The sequence below is a fragment of the Periplaneta americana genome, chromosome 13 (genome assembly GCF_040183065.1).
Source record: "Periplaneta americana isolate PAMFEO1 chromosome 13, P.americana_PAMFEO1_priV1, whole genome shotgun sequence".
NCBI lineage: Eukaryota > Metazoa > Arthropoda > Insecta > Blattodea > Blattidae > Periplaneta > Periplaneta americana.
The window spans coordinates 48,536,975-48,551,599 of record NC_091129.1 but is presented as its reverse complement, the minus strand read 5'-3'; the positions used below and the strand labels follow the sequence as shown (position 1 = coordinate 48,551,599).

The window sequence follows — 14,625 nt, the reverse complement described above, 5'->3', positions numbered from 1 at the left end:
TTACTGTATTTAGATATTATTTTACCAGTAAAATTCTCTCTCCTGTTCTAGTCGGAATAACCACACCTCTGACAAGCATCGAAGTCGAAGCAGGTCCCGTACTGTTAGCCGAAGTCCACCTCCAAAACACAGCAAAAAATCAAAGAAGAACAGGTGAGTTCTGTACTTGAATGTTGCATTTTCCAATGTCATATTGTGTAAATATTTAAGTTAATAGCAAGCTTTGATATGAAGAAACAAAGTTTTCTGTGTTTCTTCTGCATGGATATGTATGTAGGCTAACATCTTTGCATTAACATAGTAAGAAAGTGATGACGAAGGGAAATTGTGAAAATAATCAGTGTACATGTAATCTTACATCATCGCAATTATTCTTGGGACTGATGAAATAGCTATTTGAACTCAAGGTTATTGTTCACTTGTCTCACTCGAGGATATGCTGCCCTACTGAAAGGACTTCGATAATTTTGAAAGAGGAAAAAAAAAGAGGAGAACATAAATTAGAACATACAAAGAGGAGAAGACTAGGGTCACCTATTACTAAGCACTAGCCCACAAAGTATAGGTCACACTAGGGATTTTGGCAGATGGATTTTCTTAATGTGAACTGGAGAGCAAGTTCCTCACCACTGCAAGATCGGCTGTTATCTCTGTCGCAGTGGAATGGGTAGGACATAAGAGTAAACATGCACGCCCGAGTATTTGTGCACTCTGGACAGTCACCTCCAAAAACTAAACAAATATTACATTAGTCTATATGTGTCTTTGGTATTCCCAAGAAACTTGTTCGATTAATTAAAATGTGTCTCAATGAAACTTACAGCAGAGTCCGTATAGGCCAGTTTCTATCTGAGGCTTTTCCAATTCACTGCGGGCTAAAGCAAGGAGATGCACTATCACCTTTACTTTTTAACTTCGCTCTAGAATATGCCATTAGGAAAATTCAGGATAACAGAGAGGGTTTGGAATTGAACGGGTTACATCAGCTTTTTGTCTATGCGGATGACGTGAATATGTTAGGAAAAACTCCACAAACGATTAGGGAAAATACGGAAATTTTGCTTGAAGCAAATAAAGCGATAGGTTTGGTAGTAAATCCCGAAAAGACAAAGTATATGATTATGTCTCGTGACCAGAATATTGTACGAAATGGAAATATAATCTGTTATATATATATATGGAAATATATATATGTATATGGAAATATGTTAATCCTTAGTCAATAGCTGAGTTTTATGAAATACGAACATTAAGGGATGGAAAATGGGAGGCAGTAATGATCAAAATAATTATACCGATTTATTTTTTTTAACCAGCCTTTAAATTTAAAACAAAGATTCACTCATAAAATTGGGTTAGACTATTCATCTCATCTTTCAGAATTGTTTCTAAAATGTATAAGGAAAGTAAAAAAATTCAATTTCATGTAGGCTACTCCCTTGAAATCAGTTTTTTTTTTACTTCCGAGCAGAGAGGAGAGAGAAAGAAGTCGACGATTTTAAAAATTCACTAAACTATATTTAACTAGAGATGTAAAATTTAAAATGAAGGTTACTCTCTACAATATTGGTTAAACATTCTTAGATTTTTTAAATACCATATCCTAAGGTACTGATGAAAAGGCAGAAGAGAGTGAGAAATCTCATGTCATCCGATCTCGATGAAAGTCGATATCTGGGGATCTTTGCGATCACAGAATACAAATAAGGTATTATTTAGTCCGACTTTGTCCCTAAAGTGGTGGAGTGGGAAAAAATTGGGTGAAAAATTAAATTAGATATCTTAGGGGTTTTCGAGACGAAAATTACGAATAATACAATTTGTGCGAATTCAATATGGCAGTTTCAGTACTGTGAATTATATTTAAAAAAATTAAACATCGGATATCGCACAGGTAACACATGTACAGTGAAACTGCCTTTGCTATCACTTCATTTAAACGGCCACCTGGCCAAAAGGCCAATTTTCTCTGGAACCAATTGGATTTTCCGTAAGATCAATACAAATTCTCTCTTTATTTAGCGGCCACCTCATGCGCCGGCCAGCGGCCGGGGTCTATTTGAATTGGAACCTGACTATAACAGTCATTGTCCAACAAAAAATCTTTTCACGGATACTGTCTGACCTATTTTTTCGATGGTTAGAGGACAGAGAGCAATATCTCGAGGACAAAGTGTACAACAGTACACCCTCCATATCTTGGGGTTAGTTGGTTACTGTTTTATGACTCTTTTGTCACTTTTCACCCGGACCCTGCACAGCTATAAATTCTTACTCGTTTTTAAAGGATTGAAACACGGACATTTTTCTATTGAAAATGTCACGGTATGTTTTAGGTCAGTAGTTAACCATTCGAATTTTTTTAATTTTTTTTTCTTCTCTATCTATCTTTCTCTATTTCGACCAGCTTTTACGAATTTTTCTTCTTTTCATCCAGTTGATTGAGGAGAACCTTGAAAGAGAGAGAGAAATCATTTCTAACAATAAATCTAGAGGCTGTTAAGTTTAGAGGTGAGACGAAAAATGATTGAAGAAAGTGAGAAGGGGACATCTGCTAGAAAAATTGCAGAAATATTCAAATGTGGAAGGACACAAATAAACAGTATAATTAAGAATAAAGATGAAATATTAAAAGAATGGGAGAAAAATATGCGTGGTGGAAAAAAAAAGGAAGAGAGAATCTGTGTTCAGTAATGTGAATGATTTCGTTTACGAATGATTGAAGTGTGCGAGAGCGAAGAAATTGCCAGTAAGTGGGCCTATGATTCAAAAGAAAGCTCTTGAAATTGCTAAAGAACTCAATGTAAGAAATTTTGTTGCAAGTAATGGGTGGTTAGAGTGCTTTAGAAAACGGCATAACATTGCATTTCGTTCTGTGTCTGGTAAAGGAGGTGACATTGCAACCAATGTTATTGAAGAATGGAAAGAATAGACTGCCTTCAATTCTTGTGGAATATGAACTCAGAGACATTTACAATGTTGACGAAAAAGGTTTTTTTCAGCGCCCTTCCTAACAAAACTTCAAGTTTTAAGAAAAAAGAGTGTAAAGGAGGAAAGTTGGCAAAAGACAGAATAACTCTGCTCTTTTGTTATAATGCTGCAGGAGAAAAAGAACCACTCTTAATGATAGGGAAATTATTGAAACCGAGATGTTTGAAAAATGTTGACATGGGCTTATTGGGGGTGAAGTAGACTGTCAAAAATAAAGCTTGGATGACATCATCATTGTTTGAGAATTAGCTATGCGATTTCAACTCCAAGATTAAATGACAGAATCGCAATGTGATCTGTGAAATTGGCGTTTCTTCCCCCAAATACGACATCACACCTCCAGTTCCTTGATCAAGGTATTATCCAGTCCTTTAAACTGAGGTACCGCAAGCGAGTTTTGAAAAGGCTAGTTGCAAGAATGAAAGAGGCTGACATTAATATGCATGATTGTTGTACGCTCACAGTTCTAAAAAGTCAATGAAATTCAGTATTTTCATGCTGATTCATAAAAAAAAAACCGCAACCTTAATCAAGCGGCCACCTGATAAAACGGCCATTTTACAAGGTAACTTCAGATGGCCGCTTTAGGCAGGTTTCACTGTACAGTATTTAAGGGGGTATTTAACACCTTTTGATAGTAGGCCTATACATTTAGTAAAATCCAAAGTGTAATTTCTACATATTCTGAATGAATGTTGTGCTGGAATTTAGTATAGTCATCAGCCAATACCTCTAGATTAATAAACAACTGTTTAGAATCCATAAAATATAGTATTTATTGTGAATGGTAATTATATTTTTCAATTGGTGCAATTTGTGCAGGGAAAATTGGTTTCTCCGATATTTTGTACGATTTAGAATATTTTAAAATGCTTTCTTCTCTGTTCTATTCACAATGTGCGTGTGAAGAAATTATTGTCCTTGTACTATCCATTACAATCCTATTTATTATACTCTTATATAAATCTAACTTCCGCAGCATGCAATTTTACCCAATTAACCAAATTATATTTTGATTATTAAGAAGAATCGTAATTTTATTAACTTGAATTGTCGCACCACCAGTAGACATATATATATATATATATATATATATATATATATATATATATATATATATATATGCGCAATGCAGTGCTTTTTCCTTTTAATTAAGAATTAATTTAATTTAGAAAATGTAGGAGACGTATTGTAAAATCATTGCGAACGGAAGTCATTTACATTTATTAAAGGTATTCTTTGAGTAGGACTGTACCATGGTGTGTTTCATAATAAGGATAATTGATATGAGCTGCTGTTATGAAAATATGAACGACTCAGAATGTTATTGCATCTCATTCTCACAGCTTACACAAACAATATTGGCTCGCCTACTGGAAATGTCATCGAGGTCATCTGCCAAAATCGGTGCCTCCGACTATACAGGTTTCTCAGTCATAGTATTATTTTTTACTGTCATGAAACTCGAACTTGAGGAGAAAATGTATAGTATCATACAAAATCTTCTCATTAAGAGTGAAATTCTTCCTTGCATAGAGACAAATTATTTTTTGATACGTTTTTCTGGCCTAAGACACCTACACAAAATCTGTGATGTCAAGACATACAAATCATAGTATATGCGATATTAATTAATCCTGCTGTATTTTTCACTTCATTCCTATTTACTTACAGATATTGCTGGCATCATTTGGGTGCCAGAGTTATCTAAACTCAAATGTTAGGAACAATAGGCCTACATGGGCAGTTGAAAGGCTACCATTGTAATTTTAATACAGTATAAGTCCCTTATTACATGGGACAGAGTTCACCCTTGTGTTGTATAGCTTAACCGCAGTATATTGAATATGGCTTGTAGAAGGAAAAATAATGTGATGGAAAGTCGATCAGGGAAAAATATTATATAGACTACGTACTGTATATTGAAATATGTGATTAAACAGAGAGGTTTAAGTTTATGGTTATCTGATTTGTATGTGACAAAAAGGGGGTAATTTCATTGTTCATATTTATTGGAATAATTATAATAATAAAATTAAATAGGAATACAGAGATTAGAGAACGAGTTTGTGTTAGACCATTACAAGAGTCTATTGGACAAAAGAGTTTACAATGATTCGGATATGTTAAAAGGATGGTATCCGAGAGGTTACCAAGAAGTACTTGGAGATGTGAATAGAGAATAAGAAGATAACAATGGAAAGACCAAGAATGAGTATATGCAAGAGGAATGACATGGACAGCACTAATGACTGATAAATCTTGGGAGAATACAGATATCTGGAGGAGGCTAAGTTGGATGATCTGTAAAACAGAAATGCCCAATAGAGGAAGAAGAAAATATTTATTGAATTCTTCTTCTTCTTCTTCTTCTTCTTCTTCTTCTTCATGGAGTAGGAGAGTCTCCTGTTCCGTCCTCAACTTTCCACCTTGTTCTTGGCCGACCAATATCTCTTCTCCCTTGTGGTTCAACACCTGTTTCGGTATTCGTTCCTTATCTATTCTTTTTAAACGATTCGACCAACGAATTCTGTATTCCTTTATTTTATCTATAATTGGGAGCAGGTTTAGTTCATTCCTTATGTCATCATTTGTATATCTATCCAATCTTGTACATCCTTTTACTCCTCTGAGAAATTTCATTTCCGCTGACTGGATTCTATTAATATCATTTTTCTTCAAGGTCCATACTTCACATCCATATAAGAGAGTTGGTATATCCATTGTCTTATAAAATTTTATTTGCGTTTCTTTCCTTGTTTTCTTCTTTAAATTCTTGGCAATTGTGCCACATATAGCCTGGAAGCGTTGTGTTTTAATATTCACTTCCTTATCATAATCATAAGTAATATCGCAACCTAGGTATTTAAAATGGCTCACCTGTTCTATAACAGTATTGAATTCTTTATATACATAATTCTGCTAGAAAGCAGTATAAAATACAGGGTAATTTCATCACATTTATACACGTGATGGTCATTTTAAGCCATTATCAATCATTACTTCGTTTAATTCCTGTTAGAAAAGTGCTGCACATAACCATGCTTCCCCTTCAGTGTTTGTCTGGTTTATTTCATCGAGAAATTTCCACCATGAAAACTAGCCATCAGATGTATTATAGTCATTGTTGCCATGTGTATCATTATAAAATGTCTCAGCTTGAGCTCTAGTATCTGGTCCTGACAGTGGCACATCTTCACTTCTTTTCATTAAAACCAACCTGCAAAGACATTCATCTAGTTCGTTATCTGTGCCTCATTGAGTCCTTTTTCTTTGCAGTCTCATCCCACTTTCAGCTGTGTCCACAAAACTTCTGAGTTTATCATCTTCTTTCTTTGTTTCACCATTATTTGCACTATCTGTTCACAGAATATGCTTTTCTTTTCTGTGGTACCTTGCAGTAAATTCAAGATTTAACACTGAGAGTGTATGATGACTATTTAAACTTTCATAGAGTTTGTTACTGTGTTCAAGAATTCTAAGAAAAGGACAGGATGAAAATTGCTCAGACATCATCATGTTGTTCATTGTCTGTTACTTCTGAGAAATCCCAGGAATGCAATTTTATCATCCTCCAACTTCTTTATTGCTTCTGGTGATTGAGGGTGCGAGCCTAGATAAATTGTAATCCAGAAACACTCAGCAAAAACATAGTACTATATTTTCAAGAATGTCACTGTTAATGAAGTTTTTCTCCCTCCCTCTCCTTGTGGAACATGATTTTCACAGCATTATATCCAAATCTGTGGCATTTCGGGCTGCGTTATATCAGGCACCTACTTTACATTAAATTAATGTACAGGGCAATTACAAATGATTCATCAGGTTTTATGTGACTGCATAAAGAAAAATATAACACTTAGAATAATGTATGATACATCAAACAAAAAGAAACTGTACAAGCTTCATACACACCTTCAAAAGTATTCGATGTGGGTTCCTCTTGTTACATGACACACATCGATGCAATATTGACGTTCATTCCATACACACATTAGCATATCCCTGGTAATGGTCGTAAATGCGATCCTTTAGCTCAACCAAAGTTGCTGGTAGTGGTGGCACGTACATTACATCCCCAGAAAAAGAAATTATAGATTGTTAGGTCTGGGGATCTAGGAGACCACTGTAACAATGCTAAGTCATCTTCAGTGATCACTAGAGTCCAGATTTTATGTAATTACATAATCTGTGTATATATATATAAGAAAAGCTAAAATGTCAGTGAATCACGCCAAAGAGAGCATTAGTCCGAAGTTTTTTCCTTGGCTTAATTTGTAAGTTATACATTTCAAAATTGTTTATAAAACTTGCCCCTTTGTCCCTAATGCATAAAATTAATTTAATGATTGAAAATAAGGGGAAAGTGACTAGCTACCTAACCCCATTCTCTCCTGGGCTAGCTGCCTCATAGGTGGTGCCATGTTGGTATTACTTGTGAGGTTCAGACCTGTCTTTGGACAGTTGACTAAACGATTGAAAATAATAGTGTATTCTGTCAAAAAGTTAACATCCCTTTGCCATGCTAACAGTTTGTATATCCCTCAAGAAGTAACAGTAAAGTAGGAACAAATACCAATGCAAAGGGTGAGTCATTGACTTCACTGTACTGCTACTGCAGTGAAGGACAGAGTGAAAATTACCCTGTTGGTATGGCTGTTTGGCACAAATACCCCTAGTGAGTTGCTCTGAAAGAAAAAAAAGTGATTCTTTCAGTTTTCTTGAGAAGCTTATTTTGACATCAGATGATACAGCTAGCTAGTTTACTGCTATGACACAAGTCACATTCAAGTTATTATCAAAGTTAAAAGATAGGATTTCAGTTGACAATGCCTTTACTAGTAATGGTAAAATCGTGCTGTGCAAAGTGTGTGACAAATGCATTGGGTGCTCCTTGAGGTCACAATTAGAACAGCATTTAAAAACTGAACTTAGTGTAAGAAAAAAAACGTGCTCTGTCGAAAAAAACAAGTTCTTCTTACATAAGTAGTGGTGAGATCTTCTTCTTCTTCTTCTTCTTCTTCTTCTTCTTCTTCTTCCTCCAGTGAATCTAATAAAGATTTTTACATGGCAGTGGTTGTTGCAAACATACCATGGTATAAACTTGGAGTGTCGAAGTTTCAAGCATTCATACACAAATACTGCGACTTCAATATTCTGGATGAATCAGCACTCTGGAAAAATTATTTAACTCTTGCTACACTGACACAATGAAAAAAATTAGAACTGAACTTGGTGATCCCTATGTATGGATTGCTGTTGATGAGACAACCGTTGTCTTGGGTTGTTTTATTGCAAATCTTGTCGAAGGTAAATTGGATCCAGAGACTCTGTCCAAGTCTTATTTAATTTACTGCAAACCACTGGAACACAAATCATGCTACAGTATCTCGATTCGTCAACAATGGACTTAAGGAGTTACAGAAAAGATGCTGGTGCTCTACACATATGCTGCATCCTGTATGCTAAAGCTGCGGGTGCCCTGTCTCTGTCATATGGGCTACACTGAGTAACTGAGACTGACTATAAGAGAAATTTCCTGAAGTGAATGGTTTAATATCAGCAACATACTATGTCAGTCAAATGGGCTAGCTGTTTGTAACAATCTCCACAATAGGTGATGATGAAGAGAGATCCACTCTTCGAAACGTTGTGCTACAATTTTGAAAATTAGTAATGGAAAGAAGTCCAAATAGCTCAGCCATTGAACAATTCACCATTGCTCTCTCCCCCTTCATTCAGATCAACAAAAAAAGTGTTTCACAAATCTCCCTATCGCATGCAGTGCTACAAGAAACTGTTACCGGATGTGCCTTTACCTCCACAGCCTGTGATTATTAGATGGGGAATGTGGATAGAAGCTGTGAACTTCTTTAATGAACATTTCGAGGTAGTGAAGTCGGTGATGGAAACATTTTGTCCTGGAAGTGCATCATCTGTGTGTGAGTCCGATGAGTGTCTTTCAAAATTCGAAGGTAACTTCATTGACAGCTTACATCACAAGTTACTTAATTTGGATTTCGAACACCATTATAAAACTGGGAACTTATGAACTGGCCCTCCACCAATCTATGTCAATAGTGGAAGATGCTACCAATAAACTCAGTGTTGCTTTAAGTTACATATTTTTTATTTATTACATATTTGCCATTTTAGCTACATATTTATCTACATATTTCTACATAAAATCCGGGCTCTAGTGATCACTTGTCTCCTAGTAATACTGCTGGAATACTGCAACTGCTGCTGAAATAGTCTTTCACCATTCCTAAATCCTTTCTGATTCATTTTGAGTTGACAGGACTGAACTCTGCTCTGTCAGCTCGGAATAAAGCATAGGGAATGGTGTGAACAACGACATGCACCTATTGAATGCACAAGTCTCCCAAATCGACCCACCTCCAGCTCAACTTAAGTCAGGCTTAATTCGCCCATAAACCTTTCTGATTTTGGCGTATGGAGCTGAACTCTGTTACTGGTGGCCCATAATACAGCATTGGAAATGAGTTAAGAAGCTGTAAGGACTTGTTGATTGTTTGAGACTCTTGATCAAGGTCCCACCTTCAGCCCTTCTTCAGCCAGAACTACACATACCTCACAATCCTGCCCTCATTCATTCCCTTATCCTTTTTTCAGCTGACGGAGCTGAACTTGATCTCTGGCGGCCTGGAATACAGCAAGTAAATCTGCAAACACCTATTGCCTGACCGAGGCTTTGGATCAAGACCCATTCCCAGCCATCTTATGCCAGAAACACCCCAACATCCTGTCTCATGGTGATTTTCAATAACAAGCCCTCACCATTCCCAAAATCATACCCTCAGAGTTGATAATGCTGTATTTTAATAGAGTCACCTCAGAGCCAGTTGCCTAGTCTCCTAAATTGAGACAACTCACCCTGGTATGGTTTTTCTAAGGTGCTAAGACAAATGTCGGAATTAGTCCTAAAAGACATAGACCACAACTTACATCTCCCTCCCCACACAAGTTTTGACATTTTTCCAAATTAAAATCTTCAAAGTAGAAACCTTGGCTTTCATATATTGACTTCGGTACTTGGAACGAGTTTACTAGAGTGTCACTTGCACAACACAAGGGTTGGGATCCCTTCTCTTGTTAGGACTATGGCAATCCCACTGAGTGTCGGGCTTCTAACATCTTCGTCAATCCTCACGTGTTGTTGTTGTTATGCTTATTCCCCCCCTCCCCCAATTCTGGTGTGGTAATTATTAGGTTACGTTAGTTCAAAATTCTCTAAGTTCCTTGAGTGGAAAGCAAAACACATAGTATGACAAGTGGACAATAGGTTTGAAGCTTACATATTTAGTTATTTTTAATGTATATTTTCCCAATTACCCATTGACATGAAATGAAATTTAAGTTATGGCTTCTGTGTGTAGTGATAATGTGATTTTAAAGTGCACAAATGAATAACAGTGACACGTTTGTGGTAGGTGGGTAGGGAGATGATAATAGAAGTTTGCAATGCTTCTTAATGCTCTGATGCTCATGGCTAAGATAAACCATTTAAAATTTACCAGTCACTCACCGACAGAGATATAATAAAAGAACTGTACATACTGAAAAAAACAAATAGTGTGGCAGAACAAGGGAAACTTTTAGATATAAATTTCTAGCTGCCCAGTTTGTATAGAACAACAGTATTGAATGTAGTGAATATGTTGTTCCTTTAACTCATTTGCAGAATCGGCCCTAAAATTGGATTTCCTTTTTGTCTTTGAGTAAACTAAATGAACAAAACTTCACTCTTTTTTCGTACTCAGATTTCTTCACTGACTTCTGTTCATACACGAAATACCCAAGCACTTGTTAGATGAAAACTTCTCGATTTTGTCTTTATTTCTACGCCAATCTCCAACTGTCACTTCACTGACTCCATACTCAGCAGCAAGTTTTTTTTTATGTTTCTCCTTTATCTAGTCTTTTCAAAGCCTCCAGTTTCACATTCAATGGCACAAATTTTCTCTTGCTCCTGCCACTCATTGTAATGTACACAATTAAAACATGAACAAACACACAGTTACTGTAAAACACTTTAGAAATAATGTACAGGTGCGCTCACTACAGTATCGTGTACAACAATGGTCAGCCCGTTACTGATTTAAAATGTGTATTTTTACTTAAGTGTATTTTAGTGACCACTGTCTCTGGGTAAGGATTACTGTACTGTAACAATATTTTTCTGAATGGTTGGTGTGCTCTGTACAACTGATTGATGAGTGATTCCAGTTAGTGAAGAGACAACAAAGAAACAGCAAGCGCACTCCTCGAAACCTAACGGTACCTGTCAATCTGTAATAGAAATGCATTAGCAGTCTGAGGCCAAGATTATTTCTGTGCATTATGAACGAAAACCCTGTATTGTACACGGAAAATTGAAAAAAAAAGTTCAAAATGTAACACATTCGGAAGTGCGAAAAACATACATGCCGACAATGTATAAAAGCGGGAATTTATTCTAGTTTTACGTAAAATTTTAATTTTCATAAGACCGGCTCGAATTACATGGAATCAGGAAACACCGGGGCTCGAATTTCCGGGGGTCTACTGTGTAATATATATATAAAATTCTGAACCAAGTACTATCCTTTGTACTTAAAAGGAATTCAGTTACTTCTTGTATTAGATGAATATGAGTAAAATGATTTATTAATTCAGGAGAAAAGATTGTTAGTGGACATGTGACATACCAACAATTTCACTTTTGTTTACTGAAAATGTGTATTTCTCTGGGAACTTAAAAATGTTTCATGATTTATGATATAAAGAGACAGTTGACTATGTATGGATCTCATATTATATCTTTCCCCTATGTAACGTCACAGTTCATGGTGGTTGTACTAATCTCTGAGAAAAAGTATGTCTAAACTCTCAGGCAAACAGTGACCAGAGCACAGAATGAAGGCAACCAGATAATCTTTGTTTTGTTTTTAGTACTCAAATGCCTACAACGAAGATAAGCCACTTGAAACTCAACCATCAGTCACCTGCAGGAAAATTAAAATACAACATCTATAATATCAGCTATTTCTTTGTTTGCAGAACAAGGTCGATCTCGAGGTCAAGATCTCGCTCAAGATCACATGAGAGAAAATCAAAGAAGTCACATAAGAGGCGTAGTTACTCTCGTTCACCTAGCCTCTCACCCCATAAAAACTCTCGCAAGGTTTCTAGGTAAGTTGTGTTTCATTTTATTTCATTTTTATTCTTCTTCATGCCTACTGATTTTCATTTCCCAAGTGAACATCTTCCATGTGTAAGCAGAAAATATTAAAACATGGTAACGATTTGCGAATTTATCTTTTAACTATGACTCAGGTCACTCTCTTGTGATGACCATGCTTGTTCATGAACTCTAAGTTACACATTTCTGTAAGTAAGAGATGCTTTTGTTCGAGGATAAAATTGAGTAATGGCAAAATTTTACATCCATGTCAGCTAGTACTCTGGTTTAGGTCTCTGGTGGAAAAAGTTAGAACATATTTATGCTTAAAAAATTACTTACCCACAGCCTTCTATATTTGATAATAATAATATTTGCTGGTGTACTGGGATGATATGTCTAAATTGAAAATGAGATCATTGAAGAATTAATGACATAGTTGTAAATTAATCATAATTGAAAACAAATCAACTTTGATTTAATTTATCTAAGTACTGATACATTTAATTGATTAAAGTTGAAACAAAATAGTACTGGTTGCTCTAACTTCTAATTTTATGGTACTGTACTCTGAATGCCAAGTAGTATCAGTATCTTGCAGTACACTTCATAACAGTATTAAGTTTTAATTCTGTATAATAGATATAGTACAGGGTGTCTACATTGAAATGCCCTACTTTATCTTGCTGTCAATACCAAATAAATAAAGATAAGGAAATTTTATTCACAAACATATGTCGTATGAGGTATTAAGTTTGTAGCAAAAAATGATACCACTTTGTTAGCCCCTGCGTTGCATGAAGGATGTTTAGTCTGTATTCGATTTCCTCAGGTCTGTTCCACATGTTCAGAGGGATGGTACCAATGGCTTCCACAGTCCGGACATGAACGTGATAATCAGACTGTATTTCTTTGCAGAGAACGAATTACCTGGACCTTTCCTAGGTTGAACTTCTGCAACCAAACTGGCAGTTTCAACAAGATGGTGTTTCACCCCATTGATTGCTGGATGTGCAGTGTGTATTCCCAGGGCGTTGGATAAGACTAGATGAACCCGTGAATTGAACTCCACATTCTCCTGACATCACACCATTGGATTATTTTTTGTGGGTCTATGTGAAGGGTGTACACTAATAAAGTGCGAGAACTTCGAGACTTCTGTGTCTGGGTTATGGAAGCCATTGGTATCATCCCTCCGGACATGTTGGAGAGAACCTGGATAGAAATTGAGTACAGACTAGACATTCTTTGTGCTACCTCAGGGGGTCACGTGAAAGTGTTGTGATTTCTTGTTACAAACTTAATATCTTGTATGACTTATGTTAATAAATAAAATTCCCTTTTCTTAATTTCTTTGGTATTGGGAACAAGATAAAAATAGGGTAGAGTCTTTGTATATCAAGGAGGATAGGATTGGAGGTTTTTAGAAGCTATAAAATTCTTATTAAATACCACAAGCATTTTATTCAGTCTTCGTGAAACAAGACAGCATTGCAAACAATATATTCGTGTAAAAACTAATGTTTACGAGGAGTGTTCTTAAAGTAAGTTCCAAAAGGGTGTAGTAAGTAAACGGGAAGATATTTACAAACCATTTTTGTTGCATTGTATTCCCCACACTTCAATTACTTCTCAACATAATCTCCACTATTATTGAGGCATTTATTGAGTCGTGGCACAAGTCTTTCTATCCCCTCATTGTAGAATTTGCCCACCTGCGATGGGAACGACTCCTGCACTGCTGTTTTCACTTCGTTGCCATCAAAACGTTGACCACCAAGGAACTTCTTGAGGTGCAGGAAGAGATGAAAGTCACTTGGAGCCAAATCCGGGCTGTAGGGGGGTGGTCAATTTGTTCCCAGCCAAATTTCGAGAAGAGATTTTGGGTGTCACGAGCTGTGTGTGGCCATTGCTTGACCATTCCATCACTAATGGGATCATCACCATACACCTAACAAAGTTGATGATGAATGTCAGCTGTTTGATGTTTCTTGCATTCAAGAAACGGATAACTGTCGACGGGGTGCTCGATCACTTTAAACATTTCAACTGATCACAACTAACCACACACACGGACTGAAGCTCTGAAACTGCATGCACAGCTTGCCTGAGGACTGAAGTAGAAGAAAACACGCATGCACAATATAACAATTGCAGCGATGCGACGGCTATAATTGAAAATGGAACTTACTTTAAGAACATGCCTCGTACATTGACTTTATAGGAGGTACTGAAATAATTTTTAAAATCCATCTTTCTCTTCTGTTTATTATTTTACTTGCATCCATCTTCAGTGGCACTGACAAAGTTTTCAAGTGAATGAGTAGAAATGTTAAGTAATGTAGCTATGTTGTATGTCTTTATATTTGAAACTTAATATAAATGTGTATGAGGAAGGTTCCATGTAAACAAGATAAAGTGGACACTTTCTGACAATGAGCAGTAATAGC

At 36.2% G+C, this 14,625-nt stretch overlaps 1 protein-coding gene across 3 annotated transcripts in view; it reads left to right on the top strand.

Annotated features, from left to right (window-relative positions):
• Positions 1-14,625, top strand: part of LOC138711865 (cyclin-L1-like) — a 196,650-nt gene that overhangs the window by 160,877 nt on the left and 21,148 nt on the right. For 2 of the 3 annotated variants that reach the window (XM_069843117.1, XM_069843118.1), the window contains 2 exons: positions 52-153; positions 12,055-12,186. In XM_069843117.1, coding sequence (XP_069699218.1) covers positions 52-153; positions 12,055-12,186 — 234 coding nt within the window. Of the gene's footprint in view, positions 1-51; positions 154-12,054; positions 12,187-13,093; positions 14,607-14,625 lie in introns of those variants that run through there. The other variant, XM_069843119.1, reaches the window with a different exon arrangement.